The following is a 21,197-nucleotide window of genomic DNA, read 5'->3' as shown; positions in this document are numbered from 1 at the left end:
CCCCAACTGCCCCCCTGCCGGCATGGTCACCCTCAACTGCCCCCCCAACAGCCTGGTTGCCCCCAACTGCCTCTCCCCCCCACCGGCCTGGTTGCCCTCAACTGCCACCCCTGCCAGCCTGCTGTTCAGTCATTTGGTCATCCCTCGCTAAGCCCCTGCCAGCCTGGTCACCCCACACAGCCTGCTGTTCAGTTGTTTCGTCGTCCCTCACTAACTCCCTGCCAGCCTAATCGCCCCACGCAGCCTGCTGTTTGGTCATTACTGTTACTGTGACGGCATCCCAGACAATTTGCATATTCCTCTATTATTAGTATAGATTAGGTCATCTGGATACCAGATAGGCTGAGCCCCTAAATGGCACCAGCCCCTAGGAACAGGGAGTCAGAGATTTTAAAGGACTCTAGGCGGGCTTTTTCTGGGTGGAGAATTCTCTGGGTGAGTCCAGATCCTAGGAAGGTCTGTAGGGGAGAGATAACAATCTTAGCAAGTGGAATGTGGTCTAAGCAAGAGGGAATGTTCGTTGTGAAGTGGCCTAAAGGTCAGTCCCCTGGGGAGGAGGTATCAATTCAATTATTTGATCAGACCTAACAAGAGAGAAACATTGATGTGAAAGAAACACATTGATTAGTTGCCTCCTGCACACACCTTGACCAGGGCCTGGGCCAGGGAGAAGCCGGCAGCCAAGGTACATGCCCTTGACAGGAATCAAAACTGGGACCCTTGGGTCAGCAGTCTGACAGTCTATCCACTGAGCCAAATCGGCTAGGGCCACATTACACATTTTAAAAATGGTTATTGTAATTTGGAGAATTTTTATTAAAAGTGACCAGGAGTTGGATGAAATTTTCACAATATAAAATATTTATTACTATTTTATTCACAAATTCAGATCTAAGTTTCCTGAAAAGCTAAATTAACTAACAGGAATAATTAGGTACTTAACAGCCACCCTCAAAAGTACTGACTTAACATAAAGTGATTACTTTAAACAGTCCCCTTTTATATTTACAACAAAAGGCTAATGTTTTTTGGCCAAGCACTCATTTTATCATGAAACTAGAGGCCCAGTGCATGAAAATTCATGCACTGGATGGGGGGGGCGGGGGTGTCCTTCAGCCCGGCCTGCCCCCTCACAGTCCGGGAGCTCTCAGGGGCAGGAGGCGACCTGGCAATCAGGGGAAGGCGATGCCCCCATCACACCGCTGCTGCTGCCACTGCCAGCAGCGCAAGCCTTGGCTGACCCTGGTTACCTGCGCCTCGGGCTGGCCCTGGGTGACTGGGCAGCCACCATCAGAGGCTTGCCTGCACCTCGGGCTGGCCTTGGGCTGCTGGGGGGCTGAGGGGACTCGGGGACTCCAGAGGCAGGGGCGCGGAGTGGCCGGACCCACCTGCGGGCAGCCTGGCTGTGCTGCACGCCTGCTGCCCGGCGGGGCTGAGGGGATTGGGTGCCTCCATCTTGTGGCTGTGGGTGCCACCATCTTTGTGAGGGTGTGATGGTCAATTAGCATATCACATCTTTATTAGCTAGGATGCAGACAGAGAAGAGACAGATAGATGCAATGGAATAAAAAAAAGATCATATCAAACTTTTTCATATTTATTACAGGTTTTGACAATGAGTACTTCACAAAATGTCATAAAATTCTATCTGCTATATAATAACCATCTATCGCTAAGTAGAAAACATATGTCACATTATAGCAACTGTTTTAATGCGGAAATTCATTCTGAATTCTTCCTATAAAAATATTTGACTAAAATAATAAGCATCTTGGCAATAAAACTGACAATGTAGCTTAAGTAACACATTCCAGAAATATCTCTTGGAAAAAATTGGAATGTTTTCTTTTGCCAGATAAACTCTGAACAAAAATGCCATAAACTAGTCAAAGCTAGAAAGAATCTTCATGTTACTAGAAAATAAAATAGCAAATAATGTGGACTTCCTCCATGTCAAATAGACAAACACTAATGACAGTGATGCATTATACATAAGGATGTAGAATATTCTCTTCAGAAGGAAATGATATTACAAGATAATTCTTATAAACAAATCTCTTATTGAAGTCTTGAGTAGCTTTTCAGAGAACATAATCACAAAATGGGTAGAGATAATTTATGATGCTAAAGGATTCCTTTATATTACAATATAAACACACTTGTCAAACTGTGATTCTCTTAAAGAAACATTTCTTTACTACCACACTCAGCTACTAGCAGTGTTTGGATGCAAAGGTTTAACACGTGCTAATCTAGACAAGCCAAGGCGGAGACTCTGATTTGGAGACTTAACAAACTCCCCTGCCAGTGGGCTGCTGCTGGTGCTGCTCCTTCCGGATACCGCTGAAAGAAAACACATCACCTGATGCTGATGATGTTAGAACTCTCTTAAAAAAATTAACTTATAAAACAAAAGCAAAAAATATAGTTAAGCACTATTCTGCTATACAGGTTCTATCAAGTTATAAACAAGATCAAAATAACAGAAGTACTAAAGACCAGAAAAAAATATAGTATTGTCCATTTTCAAACATCCCCAGAAGGCAAGGTCATGATTCCAAAACTTTAAGGGTAAAAGCTGAAATACATAAGTTAAAAGTAAATAACATTGGTTGTAGATGCATAAAAAGATGAATGTAATAATTTCTAAAACAGAAAATAATTTAATGCATTTTTTTAAATCCTGCAATTTTTACAAATACTCTTTTGAAAGAATCTATTTTTTCAATTACTAAATCACTTTAAACATGACAAATGCTATTTTAATTTATTTATACAGGCTTCATTTATGCTACCATTCTAATGTAGCAATTATTTCCAGCAAGTATTAAATTTCAAATTTTAACCACTTAAATGTCCATAATTGATCATGATTGTAGTCATAAGTACAACTGTGTGTACTTTTCTTCAAGTAAAGATTTATAAATATTTCCATATTTCTAACCATCTGATTTATCATTCTTAAGTGCATGTATGCGTCATATATCAAATTCTTTTAACAAACTTTTGAAGTGTTTACCATTTTCATATAAAGTTATAAAAATCTGGCCACTTATTACTTTTTCTACTTTTGAATTCTTTTTAAGGAATTAATTCCTAAGACTAGTTCCTAGGCCAAAGGACAGATTTATTTTTATGGCTCCTGTCAAGCTGTTCTACCAATAAAGGATTTATAGTAAACTAGAGGCCCGGTGCATGACATTCGTGCACTGGGGGTGGGGCCCTCAGCCCAGCCTGCGCTCTCTCAGTCTGGGACACCTTGGGGGATGTCTGCCTGCTGGCTTAGGCCTGCTCCTTAATGCTGCCTCGGAGGCGGGAGAGGCTCCTGCAACCGCTGCTGCACTCAGCCAGAGGCAGCACTCCCCCTGTGGGAGCACACTGACCACCAGGGGGCAGCTCCTGTGTTGAGCGTCTGCCCCCTGGGGGTCAGTGCATATCATAGCGACCAGTCGTTCCGCCCTTTGGTCGATTTGCATATTAGGGTTTTATTATATAGGATAATTATACCTGCTACCCCATAACCCAGAGTGCCCTAGATTATAATGCTTTATTACTTTCTAGTTTGAGGTATAAAATAGTATTTTATTACTTTCATTTATATTTCCTTAATTACCAGTGAGATCGAAATTCTTTTCATATTTATTTCTAGTTGTATTTCTTGGGACTATTAATATGTTCATGTCTTTGGTTCATTTTCCCATTGGGATCTTGGTGGTCTTCTCATATTTGAATAAAACAGTAACTAATGGGCAACCTGAGGTCAAATCTAGCTCTTAGATATATTGTTTGGTCCACATGGTGTTAAAAAAAAAAAAATCATTTTGAAAACTAGGATATTTCACATTAAAATCTAGATCTCTGGTTTCTCTTGAAAAAAAAAAAAAAATCAGGTCTGGAAATAATCCTGCATGTAAACAATTAGATGGAGTTGAGCAACAGTTGCTTCTTACCAAAGGGGTGTGAGCTCTCAAGTCCAACAATCCCTTCTCACTCAAGTTTATGACTCAGGCCCAATTCTCTCACATTACTTGCCCTACCCTTTCACACAATGAATCTATGAGCACTTTGTGCTTTATGATATTAACTCTTTATCCATCCATGCCATATCATTCCATTATTTCCTTTCTATCTTTTTTTATTATGCTACCTTTAAATTTCTTGTCATTATATCATTTTTTAAAAAATTCCTTTTGTTGGGGAATCACTAATTATTCTCAGGAGAAATACACTGAGGATTATCCTTCTAATGACACTGCATCATTAATTCTTCCTCCTTTCCTTCTCCAAAATTTTTTTGGAGTGACTAATCTTCCTCCTTTCCTTCTCCAAAAAAATTTTAAGTCCTCATTAAAATCTTAGATGTTTAAACTGGAAAAGACATTAAAGATTATATAGTGCCTAATATTTCAGATGATAGAATGAAGACTCAGAAATTAAATAATCATGTCTCAGGCCTAAATCTGTCTATTAATACCTAGTTATGACTAGAGGAGTGACCACTGTGGGCCAACCAAGAATATCACTGAAAAGAAGTAAAATAAACCTGAGTAGATTTGGAATGACTCAGAGGACAGGGGACAAATGAGGAAAGACTTACTAGAAAGAGAAAATTGCATAATACAAACACTGTGTTTAAGGGGCAAAAAATGTATCCATTTCACTGGAATAGAGGAGTCAACTGGTTGGACAAAGGCAAGTGGAGACAGAACTATTAGGAAGGCACTAATAGTTAGGATATAAAATGAACAAGGCTGAGTTAGGGTTTTAGTAATGTCAAAAGGGTGAAGGTCAAAGAAATTTTGAAGCATCAGTGAGACTTGGTTGTGGAACAAAGAAAACAAACCAAAAAAAAGGTCAAGTTTGTACGAGACGGAGGTTGAGTTTGCTAGGGCATTTGCTAAATGCTGGAATGCCCACATATGAGCCCTGATGCTTCTTCAGTCAGACTGTGGAGGTCAGCAAGTCTTGAACAAACAGATTTGTTGCCAAAAACATGTATAGGAATCTTAACTGTTAATACTCTTTAACACTAATTCTTTTACTAGGAATTTATCCTAAGAAAATAATCAGGATGTGCCCACAGACTTATAAAATAAGGATGTTTGTGCTTATTGCAACCTTATATATAACATTAAAAACTAGTAAATAATCTCAATGCTCAATATGAGGGAATGATAAAATGATGAATAAATGCAAAACCTCGGTTTTGAAGAAAATGTAATAATACATATACCGTTTACAATGAGGAAAACAATCTACCAGTGGTAACTTTCCAAGCCCCTGCCCTTGATTGATAAATATACCATACCTGGTGGGACCCACTTAGGTCTCTTGCTTTCAGTTGAAGGACTGCGTATTTGTAATGGTTTCCTAGTTGCCTCTGAAGAAAGAGGAACCTTTTTTGATGAGGGCTGAGATTCTGATTTGACAGCAGCTGGAGCAGAGTCTACTGAAGTCATTTATTAGAAAAACACACATAAAATAGATTTTCAATCCAGCATGTATGTGTAAAAATTATAGTTATATAAATTTAAAAGGCAGTATCGTTTTGAAAAACTTATTAATCAATAAACATTTACTGAAAGCCTAAGAATAAGCATCTTTTATGAGCATTTATATGATAGGCAGTGTAGTAAGCACATCATAAACATTATATTTAACCCTTACAGCAACTCTGATACAGATATTACTATCCCCAATGTCAGCAGCTAGGGGAACAGAGGTTGAGCAAACTGCCTATGGCTTGATCACTAGTAAACAAAACAATACGATTAGGAAGCAGGTGTGACTCCAAAGTTCATACTTCTAAACACTGCATAAAGTGTCTCATCAGTATGTGTCACTGAGTCAATATATTAGGATCTAGGGTCTCAAACAGTGCAACTCATCGGTCCTGCTCCCAAGGAATTTCTATGGTCTAGTCACTGGACTCTAGTAGAAAGGGCAGCAAAATAAAGAGATGTGTATGCTGCAGTGTGGTAAAGAGATATGACAGACTCCAGAGATATGCACAGTAGCGTGGAACCTACACTCTGTGTATATATCTGCATAGGTTTAAAAGTCCCAGGGAGGTATGTGAGGTTAATTTGAACCAAATCAAGGCTGAAAGGTAAAGATGAGTTAGAGGAAGTTTTCCAGGCAGAGGGAGTAAGAGCAAAGCTGGAGGATGCAGCAAGTTCCAGGGCAGCTACTGGTTCAGTATGGCTGGAGCCAGATGGCAAAGGTTGGAAAGTTGAGAGAAATAGACAGGGTACAGATCACTGATTGAGAGCTTTGCATACCAGTGAAGGAGTCAGGCATTAATTTCTCTCAGGAGTACTTGCACTCTGAAAACATCTTTCTGATGGTAGTGTATGGCAAGTAGACTACTGAGAAGGCTCTTATGGTAATCCGAACTAAGGGCCTGAACTAAGAGGGAGAATGGAGGGGGAAAACAGCAGATCAGATATCTTTTAGTAATCAAGTGGGGGAGGTGGTGATGGAGATGAAGTAATAATGACGTGCAAGTTCCTGTCATGGGCACACTGCTTGATGATGCCATTAACCCCGAGAATAAACACAAGAAAGAGAGTCAGTTTAGATTTTTTTTTTTGGGGGGGGAGGGAGGGAATGAAGGAAGGTGGAATATAAATTGACTTTCAGATAATGCTTGCTTTGAGATACCTAGAGGGGAATCTAAATGCATATAAATATGAAAATTCTTGCTCTATATCTTTTTAATATTAACATCTACATTCCCTCAATCAGCCCTGTTCAACAGAAGCTTTTCTACAATGATGGAAATGTTTTATATTTTGTTCTGTGCAATTAATTGAGTAGCCACTAGTCACATATTATTGAGCACATGAAATGTGGCTAGCAAAATTAAAGAACTGACTTTTAAATGTATTTAATTTTAGCTCAGACAGAGTGGCTCAGTTGGTTGTATTGTCCTGTGCACGGACCTGGGTTGCTGGTTCCATCTCCAACCAGGGCCCTGGTCGGGGCATATACGGAAGGCAACCAATCTCTCTCTCTCTCTCTCTTTCCCTTTCACCCTCCCTCCCTTCCTCCTTCCTCTCCCTAAGCATGTTATCAGGTGAGGATTAAAAATGTGTTCTTTTTAAATTTAATTTTATTTAACTTAAATGTAATATAGTTACAAGTGGTTAGTGGCTACCATATTGGACAGTACAGATCTTAGAATTTGCTTCACCAAGAAAAAAATTATAACATGTGCCAGATGAAAGACTCTCAAAGTGGAACTAAAAATATAATCCATCTTTTCTAATTCTTTTTTTGTTTGTTTTATTTTAATCCTCACCCAAGGACATGTTTCCATTGATTTGAGAGAAGAGGAAGAGGAAGAGGAAGAGAGAGAGAGAGAGAAACATTCATTGATTGGTTGCCTCCAGTGCACATCCCGACCAGGGATCAAACCCACAACCTGGGTATGTGCCCTGACTGGAAACTGAACCCAAAACCTTTTGGTGTACAGATGATGAGCCACCTGGCCAGGGCCATCTTTTCTAATTCGTAATCCATTATTTAGGAGTTAAATTATATTTACTATATATTAAAATTCCTTGTGAAGCAACTTGCTCCAAGGCATAAAGAAGACTTTATATGGTCAAGTCCAATTTGAGAACTAAAATTGTATTTTTAATTTTTAGTGCATCTCTTGGGGAGCAGCACAAACAAATAACTAAAGAAAATATAAACTATATTCATATTGTTATTGGCTTTTTCATATCAGTTTGTGGTAGGCAGAATAATGGCCTATCAAAAATGTCTATATCCTAATTCTTTACACAGCTAAGGGGCTTAGCATGTGCCATTAAGTTAAGAATCTTGAGGTGGGGAGATCTTTCAGAATTCTCCAGATGGGCCCAATGTTCTCACAAGGGTCCTTATAAGTGCAAGTGAGAAGCAGGGCAGTGAGAGTGGGAGCACTGTGATGTGAGATAATCCCTGCCATTGCTGGCTCTGAAGATGGAAATGGGCATCTAGTCAAAGAACACAGGTGGGCTCTACAAGCTGGAAAATGCAGAAATGGATTCTCCCCTAGAGCCTCCACAAAGGACACAGCCCTGCTGATAGCTAGACTTTAGCCCAGTGAGAGTCATTTTTAACTTGTGATCTGCAGAATTGTCATAAAATACATTGTGGTATTTTAAGCCACTAAGTTTGTGGTAATTTTTTACAGCACAAATTGAAAACTAATATACAGCTTTATCTCTAAAAACTCCTACATTTAAAATGTAATTTCTGGAAACCAGATCAATCTGTCAAAAGAAAATAATTAAAACCTCATTAATTTAGTATACAGTAGAGAGAGGAATATGACTCAAACAGTATTTAATTCTATTTATTATCAAGTACTCAACACCATGCTATTTAAGGCAAGAGCAACTCCTACCATTAGTAAATGGAGTCTGAATAATGGAAATTTTAGTTTCAAAAAAGCATTTATATTAAGCAAATAAGACATAAAAATATATATCAACAAGTGAAATAAATCAGTTTAATGAAAGTTATATTATAATAATCTACCATATATTATGAATTAAAAATATCCTAACTTCTTTTACAAAAGAAACAAGTATTCCATGTTGAAATTGTCACCAATTGCAAAAGTTTTATTGTAGAAATGATTTTTAATGGAATTAGTTTTGAAAAAAAACAAAAAGGCCCTAAACATGTGGCAAAGGGTTCTCAAGTAAAAGATTAAACAAGCATGAAAGCAAGAAGTTAGAATCATGCAAAGTTGCCTGTTTAAATTGCCTGGAGAAAATGTGGTCCAGTGGATAGAGTTTACACCAAGAATGGACAAATTTGGGTGCAAATCCAAGCCTCTCACTTATTAGTTGTAAGAATTTCAACAAATTATTTAACCTCTTTGAGCCTCAGTTTTCTCACTGCAAAATGCAGGTGATAACTGCTATCTCAGAGGGTGGCTGTCAGTGCTAAAGGGAGGTGATACACAGGAAGTGCTAATAGGTAGTGGAGCTCAGTACTCTTGTCTGCTGTTCTCCCTTCCCCGCCCCACCCCGCTTTCCTCTATGTATTTTAACCTTTTGCACTCGGATGTCGGGATTAAAATTACTCTTTGAATGTATCAATAATTTGAAATATTTATCCAAATAAATAAGTTTGTATGAAAAGAAACTCCAGTTTTTTATTCTATTGCCGCGCTTTGTAAAATCTGGGGTATTTAAAAAATTAAATCCCGAGTAGAATAAAGGAATCGAGAAAAAAGCAAGCGAGTGCAAAGGGTTAACCAGAAATGAACACTGGCAAACTGTAAGGAGACCAAAGGCAAAGATAAGAGAAACTCATTAAATAAATTAAATACATTTTCTTTATAAATGTATTTTAAACTAAGCTTACCTAATGAATTACATTTGGATTTAGCTTTCTTCTCTTTCTTTACAACTGGAGATTTAACCTTCATTTCTTTCTTTTTAATTTCTTTACTTTTTCTCATAGTGAAGTCTTTATCATTATCTTCACTCTCACTAAAATCAGAATCATCTTCAGAATCTTCACCTAAAACAAAAGATTACATGCTTCAGTTTTGTTATAAAAAGTAAGGCTTCTATGGCCTTGACTTTACAGCCTTTGCACCAGATTCTTGTGTAAATTTGTGCTAAGCCATTTCCTGTGTGAAACACTGCAATTATGAAGAGCATGGTTCCCTGGGTTTGAATCCTGGCCCCTCCACCTACATGTTGTGTAACCTCAGACAGGTTGCTTGCTAACTGCACTGTGCCCCAATTTCCCATGTATAAGGTGGGGATAACCATAAAACCTACATTACAGGGTTGTTGTGTGGACTAAATGGGCTAATATAGGTAAAGCATGTACAATAACATCTAGCTTACAGCAAGCAAATTAGAATTGTTTGCTATTACTATCTTCTATATACACTGAGTGGCCATATTATTATGATCTCTGAACGCATAATAATCTAGCCACTCAGTGTATTTGTATCTCAAATGGGTACCAAAAGTATTCTAGACTTTTGCTGGAGATCAACCACCTATTTGCCCTGAGTTTTCTATCAGCCAGTGCAAAGGGGAAAACTGATCAGGTGCACGACTTATAGTATCTTTGATATCAAATAAATGAGGTACTCAAGAGAAGTACACTGAGTGGCCAGATTATTATGCATTCAGAGATCATAATAATCTGGCCACTCAGTGTATATAAAAGCCAAGTGCCCGGAATGACTGGTCTCTATGACTGGCCCGATATGGGCCCCAATTGGCCTCCTGAACCTCCCTCTGCCCCTTTCCCCTGCCAGCCCACCCCTGATTGGACCCCCCACTCCAATTGGGGGCAGGGCCAGCTGGCCAAAGGCCTGCGGCCCCTCACCCCTGCCGGCCTAGCCCCGATCAGCCCCCATCAGGGCGGGACGGCCAGACCCCACCCGTGCACGAATTCATGCACCGGGCCTCTGGTTATCATTATAATTTCCCATTAGTAATCTTTACTTTTGATTTTACCAGTTTAGCTCAGTAACTTTTGAAAACAATGGTAGGATATAACATTGGCTACTCTTTCAAAATGATAACCTTGGTGGTATTAATAACAGTACACCTTCCCTTAATCACATAAACTTAGCATTCTAGAACAGAAACACATTGGGAATTGAGGAGACTAACCATACCACAACAAGCTTAATAGATCCTATATAATAAAAGCCTAATATGCAAATAGACTGAACTGGCAGAAAGACTGGTCACTATGATGTGCAGTGACAACTAGGGGGCAGATGCTCAATGCAGGAGCTGCCCCCAGCCCATAGGCCCCAGGCCAGCCAAGCCGAGTGCCAGTGGGGGTCCCCCAACCCCTCCACCAGTCACTCCTCAGAGGGAGGTGACCAGTGGCTGTGGTGGGGGGTGGGGCTGGCAAGTGGGTGTCGCCAGGCCAGCTAAGGCGGGTGCCAGCTGAGGAGCCCCCCCAGTCGTACCACCGGTCACCCCACAGACTGGCCCTGACACTGGCCAGGCCTAGGGACCCTACCTGTGCATGAATTTCATGCACTGGGCCTCTAGTAATGCTATATGATTTCATTTGGGACATACCTTTAATTTCCCACAAAGTCTTATCTGGGATGATACAAACCAGTGATATAATGTTAAGTAAGCACAGCTGTTCTGGGAAAATGTATGGAGAATACTTAGTAGTCAAGCACTACATGCTTACTGTAGAAGATATAGACCATATACAAAAAAGTATTAAAGAAAAATAAGGTCCACTCCCTAATCTCACCACTCAGAGATAGCCACTGTTATGCCTACCATATATAATCTCTACCTATCTATATGAAATATATTGCATATAAAAAATACATGAGAAATTTCAAACATATACAACAGTAGATAATAAACTGTTCAACAATCCTCAATATTTTGATGCATTTGTTTCCTCTATCTACCTTTTCTTCTTTTCTCATCCCTTTCCTTCTTGGAGTTTATTAAATCTGAAGTATCGTTTCATTACACTCCTACATACTTCAAAATGCATCTCTAAAAAACATGGGCTTAAAAAAAAACACAATGTCATTATCATATCTATCAATTTAATAATAGCTTCTTGGTATTACCTTCTATCCAGTTTATATTAATCACTTTTTATATACAGCACTATCTCCTCTCTTTTAGGACCCTCATATCTTTGACTTGTTGCAGTTACCAAGTCAGTTGTCCTAGAAAATATCCCACATTCTGGATTTGTCTGTTTTTCCTTCCTCATGGTGTCATTTAATTTGTTCTTGCATTTTCTGTGAGCTGGAGTTTCCTCAGGACTGAATTAGAATCAGGCTCACCTTATTATTTTTTGGTAAGAATACACTTCATAGGTGATGCTCTGTACTTCTTGCTATATCGTATCAGAAAGCACATAATGTGGTTGTCCCACTCTGTTGGTTCAGTTGACACCAGCCTGAATTCTCCACTGTAAAGATCCTCATCAACCTCCTGAAGATCTTTGCCTAAATTAACGATGGTCATTATGGTCTTCAAATTAGAATTTCCTTATTCTAACATTCTTTCCACACAAAGAAAATGTTTTAAAAGAGCAATCAACCCACATATTTACATGATGATTATTGTTATATGGAATTAACCATATAAGGCCAGCAGATGTCATAAAGGCTGTCATAAGTAGTACCTTTCAAAATCAAGTTTTTTTCCAGAGTCCCAAAAAGATCTAGGTTCAGGGGGACAGCAAGTAGTGGAAAGTTTCTCCAGAAGTTTAGAATATAAAATCTAGGAGGACAAAACTTCCTGTATATCCAGCTGTTCTGGTATTGCATGTGTTCTTTTCTTGGCTGGAGAGAAGAAATAGTAGGAACTGAGTTTCTCTATTGATCAAGCTTATTAAAAGACTAGTAGCCCTGCACACAAATCCGTACGCCAGTAGCTCTCTACGGGGCCTGGCCACTCAGCGCCTGCTGCCCAGAGGCCCTCCGCGGCTGGGGTGGAACACTTGCCTCATCGCCGTAGCGATGAAGCAAGCATTCCGCCAGGTCGCTCATGCTGCCCACTCTCAGTGGCCACCCACCTGGGACTAGGGAACTCTGGCAGGGCTGAGAGGACTGGGCGTTGCCATCTTGTGGCTATGGGTGCCGCCATCTTTGTGACAGAGTGATTGTTAATTTGCATATTTCCATTTTATTAGACAGGATGGCATCCCACTGATCTTCATCAGTCAACTGAGAAAGCAGTTAAATAATCTGGAGCTCCCAGAATCCAAAGTTATCAGCATACCAGATTAGAAATCTGGAAGGCCCAAACACTGAGGTTATAGATTCTGGGGATCATTAGATTTTTCTTAAGAAAAGTCTTATGTTCCCTCTAATTTTCACTTTTCTTTTCCAACTGAAGTTCACAGATGACCCCTTCTCTTCTCATCTAGGGTAAGCCAACACAGGGGGGAAGCTGACAGGTCACCTAAAGAAAAGAACCCTGATAAACAAACCAAACAAACAAACAAAAAAAAGCCCCTACAAGGTTGTCTGAACTAAACTGATACCAGTTGTACATTCTAGTATAATAAAAATCAACTCTGAGGGGTTTGGAGAGTTGTTAATCATTCTGGGTTTAGGGTGAATGAAAATAAACTGACTGTATTGCAACTTAAAGTACAATAAGCAAGAAGAAATATGTTTGTATTTCAATTTAAGGTAAAGCAGGCTTGGCTGGAGTAGATTACAAGGTTTACAAGACAGCGTAAAGCTTTTGCATTCTTGGGTTGGAGGACAGAAGAGGAGTCAAAAAATTATAGAGGCAATGAAAAAATTTTGCTTGAAGCTTAGTTTGTATATCCACAGCACAGGTTAGAGGGCAGTTATCACTTCTCAGCTAATGAGCTAGCTCCCTGTAAGGGTTGAAGGACTGCTTCTCAGGGCTGGACCACATGTCTTTTTATAGGGAGAATAGCCATACTTATAATTTGGTGGAAGCAATAAAAATGAAAGAGAGAACAAAACAAAACAAATTAGCTCTCAAAGATCTAAAGAAGCAGTCATTTTAGTCTATAAGTGATGCAAGAAGATCAAGAACTTTTGTATCTTGCAAAAAAGAACTTAAGAATTTTTAAAAAGATTTTTAAATTGATTTTTAGAGAGAGAGGAAGGAAAAGGGAGAAAAACATCAATATGAGGCAACATCAAACAGCTGCCTCCTGCACACCCCCTACTAGGGATTGAACCCAAAACCTGGACATGTGCCCTGACTGGGAAGCAAACCGGCAACCTTTCAGTGTATGGGATTATGCCTAACCAATTGAGTGGGCTACACCAGCCAGGAAACAGAACCCAAGAATTTTTAAGCGTCTATTACTGCATAAACTACTAGCATCATTTTCTCCCAATGTCTCAACCAGAATAACATCCAATAATTATTCTCCTATTACAGTTATAACAACCCTCATTATCAGAATTTCAGCAAAATTACCATTTGACAACCATGTTTTCCCCAAACAACTACAGGTCTTGAATCTGTCTAAGGAAAAATAATTTTCAGTTAGAAATATTTTTTTCCGTTCTCATATCCAGCATAACTTCGGAAGCACACATATTTCAACAAATGTTTTCTTTCCTGTTTTTCATGTTTTCTATATCCCAAGTTACTGTTCAACTGTACAGAACTCAAAATAAAAATATATTCTCTCAAAACTATGACTCATACTTCATCTAAAAAATATTTGCTTATGCAAAATTGAGTAAGAAAAAAACCTAGAACCAAGCTATTCACTTTTTAAACTCATTATTTCCTTTAAAATGTTTTAAATTGTGGTAAAAAAAAAAAAAAAAGAAAAAAACCATAACATAAAATTTACTAATCTAAGCATTTTTAAGCATACAGATCAGTAGTGTTAAGTACATATATTCACATTTTTGTGCAACAATCCTCCAGAACTTTTACATCTTGCAAAACAGATTTAGTACCCATTAACTCCCCATTCCTTCTCCCCCCGGTCTCTACTAATCACCATTCTACTTCTGTTTCTATGAATTTGACATTTTAGATTCTTCATATTAAGTGGAATCACAGTGATTGGCTTATTTTACTTAACATGTCCTCAAGGTTTATCCAAGGTATAGCATGTGACAGGATTTCTTTCCTTTTTAAGGCTGAATAAAAGTCATTATATGTATATACAACACTTTGTTTATGCATTCATCATCAATGGATATTTGGATTGCTTCCATTTCTGGGCTTTTGTTAATAATGCTGCTATGGGTGTGCAAATATCTGAGACCCTGCTTTCAATTCTTTTAGATATATACCCAGATGTGGAAATGCCAGATCATATGATAATGCTGCTTTTTAAATCCTCACCTGAGGATATTTTTTCCATTGACTTTTTAGAGTGGAAGGGAGGGAGGAACCGGGGTGGAGGTGTGGGGGGAGTGGGGGCGGGGTAAGAGAGAAAGAGAGGGGTGGGAGAGAGGAAGAGAGAAACATCAATGTGAGAGACACTTGGATTGGTTGCCTCCTACATGTGCTTCAATTGGAGCTGGTGATTGAACCTGCAACCCAGGTATGTGCCCTTGACTGGGAATCAAATCCAAGACCCATCCGCACAGGCCGTTTGCTCTAACCACTGAGAAACACCAGTTAGGGCAGGCAGTTCTATTTATTATTTTTTTAGTAACTGCTATACTGTTCTCCATAGTGGTTGCTTCATTTTACATTTCCACCAACAGTGCACAAGAATTCTAATTCCTCCACACCCTCACCAACACTTGTTATTTTCTGTTTTTAATATCCTAATAAGTTGTGATGTGAAATCTCATTGCGGTTTTGATTTGTTTATGTCTACAATATAGTGCACATAATACTCAAATATCGACACTGATTAGTAATGTTAAGCCTCTTTTCATATGCTTTTTGGCCATTTGTGTATAATCTTTAGAGAAATGTCTATTCAATCCTTAACTATTTACTTTTAAGAATTTTATTAGGGTTTAGGGTGAATGAAAATAAACTGAGCAGTTTTATGTTTTAAATTTTTTATTTTGTTTTGTTAATACTAACCCAAGAATATTTTTCCATTGATTTTTAGAGATAGTGGAAGGGGGCGGGGGGAGGGAAGAAAGAGAAATATCAATGTGAGAGAGATACATCGATTGGTTGCCTCCTGCACATGCTCCAACCGGGTCAGGGCTGGAACTTGCAACCCTGGTATGTGCCCTTGACCAGGAATCAAACCATTCGGTGCTCAGGCCAACACTCTAACCACTAAGCACAGTGGCCAAGGCCAGGAGCAATTTTAAAGTCACTATTCAAATCAGGATTTCCATAAAAACTTATTACTATAAAATGGTTCAAGAGAGATTATCTGAAGTTGGAATGAAAATAACACAATGGTAATCTTTTTAAATATCTATCACCCACTAGAAACATAACACAAATTCCAAAAACTCAACAAGCAAAGCAAATGATTTCACTTCTAAAAACATAGCCAATGTTTTGGTACTTTATTAATTTTGTTAGTGTGCTAAGTAGTCTTGCAATTTATAACTTCAGAACTGTTTACTGCTTTTTCTGACAGGCATGCATCAAATAATGATAATAATATTCTGGGGTGTTACAATTATCCCTGGAAAAGATATTGAAATTGCCAAGGAGGTATTTTTGATTATATTGGAGGTTTTTTATATTAAGTAACCTTAAGTTGGGAAGCATTTAGTCCATGCTCTACTATGCTCTGGTATTTTCTTTCACTGGCTGCTACTTTTTGGCACTCCACTTATATTAGTGGTTCTCAAAGTAAGATCCATAGACCACCTGCTCTGGGATTACCTGTCATGTAGAAGGGCAGGAATTGGTTAAAAAGGCATATTTCTTGGCTCTACCCTGCCTTTCTCTTCTTCATGGCTCTGCTATGGTGGCACTGGACACATTATGTATAGCAGGTCTCGAATCACATTGTTTTGTTCAACGTCGTTTTGTTATAATGTTGAGATGCTACAGAAACTTAACTCTTGTTTATATCAGTTAGCCTATGGTAAAATTGGTTTTACTTTACATCATTTCGCTTTAAGTAAGAACTTACCATATTTGATTATTGTCCATTCCCCTCACTCAAATTTAAGCTCCTAAAGGGATTTGTTTTTCACTGCTGTATCTCTGATGTCTACAATATAGTGCACATAATAGGCACTGAAATATTTGTGGAATAACTGTTGATTAGCAAATCTGTTATTGTTTATCATTTATTATTTGTCAACAGCATGTTCAAATCTATCAAACCATAGCATCTGATTTAGAATAAATTGATGGAATTATTCATTTTAATCTTTAGTTAATGTCATGATGTACTATCAAGGTTACTCTGCCTTCCCATTTACCCTACTTTCTGAATGAGTCTGAAAACAACTGTCATAATAAAATATAGATTTCATATCACTTCTATCCAAAATATTTCATTAATTCCTATTACTTACAGAAAGAAGTCTACACTTCTTGGAATGGGTCTGAGATGCTCTGTAAGTCAGTGCCTGCCTGCCTCTCGAGCCTCTTCTATGACATTCTCCCCTGCAGGCCTCACTGAACTCTGGTACATGCACTTGTCTATCCCACTATTTATGCCTATCAGTCAGAAATGCTATTTTCCCTCTTTAGTCTGCCTAAATGCTACTCCATTTTTAAGGCATGGCCTACAGGTCATCTCCAGGTAAAGCTTTCCCCCCAAATACCAAAGCTGAATTCAGCTGTCCTGTGTGTTCCTCAAGTTTGTATTTAGCACAGCACTTTACATACATTAATGGTCTCTAAGAACATTTTACTGAATTTCCATGGAATTTGGAGGTAGGATGTAACTTACCAGTTGCAAAGTCTGGTTCGGAGTCATTTGCACTGTCGCCATCACTGCCTTCCAAAAGAATCTTCCTCTGCTGTACCACAGCTTTAGATGCTGCTTTTCTTCTCCCTTGAGCACCATGAACATCATCTTCCTCAGTAATCTTATCCAAATCTTCAGGCAGGCATAAAAATCAATGGAAAACTTTTTGTGACAGGCAATATTTACAGAAGCGAGAATAGATTCCAATTACATCTGCTGTTTTAATTTTCTCAGCTTCATCCTTTCCCTGCTTCTCGTAATACACCAGAGAGCCCAAACTGAGCCAATCATAACACATCTGTCTCCTGACAACAGAGTATGGTTTAAGAATAAGTCAAGAACCCAAAATGAGAGAGTCTTTCCCCAAGAATTTCCAAACTGAAGCTGGGAAGATACAGCCTCTTTCTTCAGTGGACAACTGCTGTTTATTAGAAGCTATGAGTAGGTACTCCTGACCCTTCACCAGGGACCAAACTGATCTACAGTAAGAGAGAAGAAAACCAAAACAGAAAGAAACAAAGAGAGATGAAGAGAACCTTGACAAAATTAAAGACCTTGGTTCTAGCTACAGCTTCAGGAATTAAAATACAAGGTAGAAAAATAGCATTGTTGTAATAAACAAATATTATCAATGTAAAAAAAACTTACCTAAATAATCACTGGCTACACTGCAATTGGAGATATGGGGAGACTTATCCATTGTTTCTCTTTCACTATTGTCATGTTTTTCACTGCCTAAATATAAGGAATAGATAAGAAAAAAACAGATGTACCTTAATCAACCAATGTCTAGAAGTAGGAAGATTAGAGCTGAATGTAATAGCATCCAGATACATATAAGTGATCCAAACTCAGACTAGCACTTTACTTGGAGAGGCAGGCATAGTGTTAGGAGTTTGGCCTCTGAAATCAGAGTTAATCAGACTTAAGTTCAAAGTCAGGCTCTACCAATTAAACTGGCTATATCACCAGGGGAAAGTTGCTTATCCTCTCTAAGACTTAATTTCCTCATCTATAATATGGAGATAAAAATAGTGTGGCAATTGCCCTGGCCGGTTTGGCTCAGTAGATAGAGCATCAGCCTGTGGTCCAAAAGGTCCCGGGTTTGTTTCCGATCAAGGGCATGTACCTCGGTTGCAGCGTTCTACCCAGCCCAGGCCCTGATCGGGGCCCGTACAGGAGGCAACCAGTTGATGTGTTTCTCTCACATAGATGTTTTTCTGTCTTTCCTTCTCTCTTCCACTTTCTCTAAAAATCAATGGAGAAAGTGTCTTCAAGTGAGGATTAAAAAAATTTTTTTAAATAGTGTGGGAATTAAATGAGGTTATTATGTGGGATTAAGTGTCAATCACATATGAAAATTGCTTGTTGTAATGCCCAGTACATAGGAAACAGTCAATAAATCCTAATCTATAAAAAGCCAGGGGCTGTCATGGCCGAAACAACCGATGGACGACCAAACACAGGCTGCGTGGGGTGACAAGGCTGGCAGAGGGGTTAGTGAGGGATGACCGAATGACTGAACAGCAGGCTGCGTGGGGCAACCAGGCCAGCAAGGAGGGCAGCTGGGGGTGACCACGCCAGTGGGGGGGGAGGCAGTTATGGGTGACCAGGATGGCGGGGGGGGGGCAGTTAGGGGCGATCAGGCAGGCAGGCAGTTGAGCAGTTATGGGCGACCAGGCCTGCAGGGAGGGGCAGTTAGGGACGATCAGTCTGGCAGTCAGAGGCAGTTAGAGATGATCAGGCTGGCAGGGGGGCAGTTAGGGGCGAGCAGGCAGGCAGAGGTGGTTAGGGGTGATCAGGCTAGCAGGGGGGACAGTTAGGGGCGAGCAGGCAGGCAGGCAGGTGAGCAGTTAGGAGCCAGCAGTCCCGGATTGTGAGAGGGATATCTGACTGCCAGTTTAGGCCCGATCCCTGAACCGGCAGGTAGACATCCCCTGAGGGGTCCCAGAATTGAGAGGGTTCAGGCTGGGCTGAGGCGACTTCCATCCCCCTCCTCCCCCCATGCACGAATTTCATGCACTGAGCCTCTAGTATTAACTATATTAACAATTATATCTGTGTAGGCATATCCATGTTTTCACTAGCATAAAGACTCTTCAATCATTATAATAACCTTAAACGATCTAAAGTATTTTAAGAGAACTTTAAGTCATGATAATTGGTACTGTTAAATTGCAGTGCTATAACGTATGTCATTCTATGAGAAGTGGTACTTCCAAGGAATACCTGCTATACATTCTACAATCTCTTATAGGAGATGAATTTCACTTTTTCAATTTCAGATATATGACAACGTTTTAAGTTTCTTTGATTCCTGATTACTAAAAGGCCCACTAGTCAACACTGTCTCATTTATTTTCAAATAGAAAGTGATAGTGATTAAAAATCTATACCCTTACATAAACTAATAGGCTAAAAAATATCCTCCAACATAAAGGAAGTTAAGCCAAAACAATGTAATCCAAAATCATTTTTAAAATAAATTTTTATTGATTTCAGAGAGGAAGGGAGAGGGAGAGAGAGATAGAAACATCAATGATGAGAGAGAATCATTGACTGGCTGCCTCCTGCACACTCCCTACTGGGGATCAAGCCTGCAATCGGGGCATGTGCCCTTTACTGGATTGAATCCGGGACCCTTCGGTCTGCAGGCTGATGCTCTATCCACTGAGCCAAACCAAGTAGGGCAATCCAAAATTATTTTAGAAGTCTGAATGTCTCAAACAGCAATAATGATTTCTGACTCTCCAAAATATCAATATTGCCACCTGCTGCAGTTGCCAGGAAAATCAAAGGAGAAAACTCCAGAGAAATCCAGAAACCATAAATCCTTTAAGTCTACTGAGCTTGCTAAACAAATTAATACTGTTAACCTTTTTAAATAATAAAAATTACTATCATTAGGTCATGTTTAACTAATTTGAGTTTTGAGAAAGGAGGTAGATTGTTAGGATTGTATAGATCAATTCATTTGATCAAAAAATGAAATTTTCACTGTATATAAAGATGTCATTTGAACATCTGAGTGCATAGTCCACGTCATCAAGTTTATTTTGGGTGTTAAGCAGAGATGTATCTATGAATGAGATGTATGCAACAGAATAAACAATTGAACCCAATTATACCCTCTGCAAATTGCACTATTTATAGTCCAAAGTATTGAAATTTATTTTCTCTGTGAAGGCTCATCCAAAGAAATTATTACAAAAGCAATACGAACCTTATGGAAATAAATATATAGAAAATAAAGTTACTTTCACCTTGAGAACTCTCCACATCAATGGTGACTGTTGGAAGTTCCTTCGCTGATAATGCCAGTGCGACTTGTAAGTCTCTCTGGTAGAGTTTGTCATCTAAAGCGATCCTAGAGTAGACACACAAATAATATTGAGTTTTTAAAATTATTGATCTCAAACTGAAAAATTTGAGGTTTTCCTGAATTACTATTTAAGAGTGGCTAACTTACAAAAATGTTTTTAAACAATAATTATGACCATAATCGACCTTTAAGGATGACTTCTAAAATGTCCCAATGTCATTTTCTATCTATCAGAAGAGATTTGAAATAGGAGCAGCATGTGCTGTGCACTTACTGTTTCCTTTTACTGTCTGTCCTTTCCACTAGTTCCACTCAGGTGGGAAGCACCTGCTCAACACAGAATAAAGACTTGGCTCAAACATAATTTCCACTTAAAAATCTTTGGTGACCTCACCCACACTTCCTTAGCTCTTTTAGGTCTTATATTTAGTGTAAAAATATTTAATTTGTTCCTCCTCCCAATCTAGACTTTAACAAATATTTCACCAAGTACTTACAAGTACTGTGTATGAGGCACTTCACTAGATAGGATACA

At 39.0% G+C, this 21,197-nt stretch overlaps 1 protein-coding gene across 1 annotated transcript in view; it reads right to left on the bottom strand.

The window, feature by feature from the left end:
• Positions 1-2,173: 2,173 nt before the first annotated feature.
• The window catches only part of RAD51AP1 (RAD51 associated protein 1), a 31,848-nt gene continuing 12,824 nt past the window's right edge, over positions 2,174-21,197 (bottom strand). The window contains exons 4-9 of the mRNA XM_028148536.2: positions 20,604-20,707; positions 17,989-18,075; positions 17,323-17,472; positions 9,370-9,528; positions 5,309-5,449; positions 2,174-2,343 (exon numbers count right to left, since the gene is read on the bottom strand). Of these exons, the coding sequence (XP_028004337.2) occupies positions 2,207-2,343; positions 5,309-5,449; positions 9,370-9,528; positions 17,323-17,472; positions 17,989-18,075; positions 20,604-20,707 (778 nt within the window). The 3' untranslated portion in view covers positions 2,174-2,206. The remainder of the gene's footprint in view (positions 2,344-5,308; positions 5,450-9,369; positions 9,529-17,322; positions 17,473-17,988; positions 18,076-20,603; positions 20,708-21,197) is intronic.

Source organism: Eptesicus fuscus, chromosome 7, assembly GCF_027574615.1.
Source record: "Eptesicus fuscus isolate TK198812 chromosome 7, DD_ASM_mEF_20220401, whole genome shotgun sequence".
In the NCBI taxonomy this organism is placed as follows: Eukaryota; Metazoa; Chordata; class Mammalia; order Chiroptera; family Vespertilionidae; genus Eptesicus; species Eptesicus fuscus.
The sequence above is the reverse complement of the archived record's forward strand: the minus strand, read 5'-3'. Positions and strand labels throughout refer to the sequence as shown.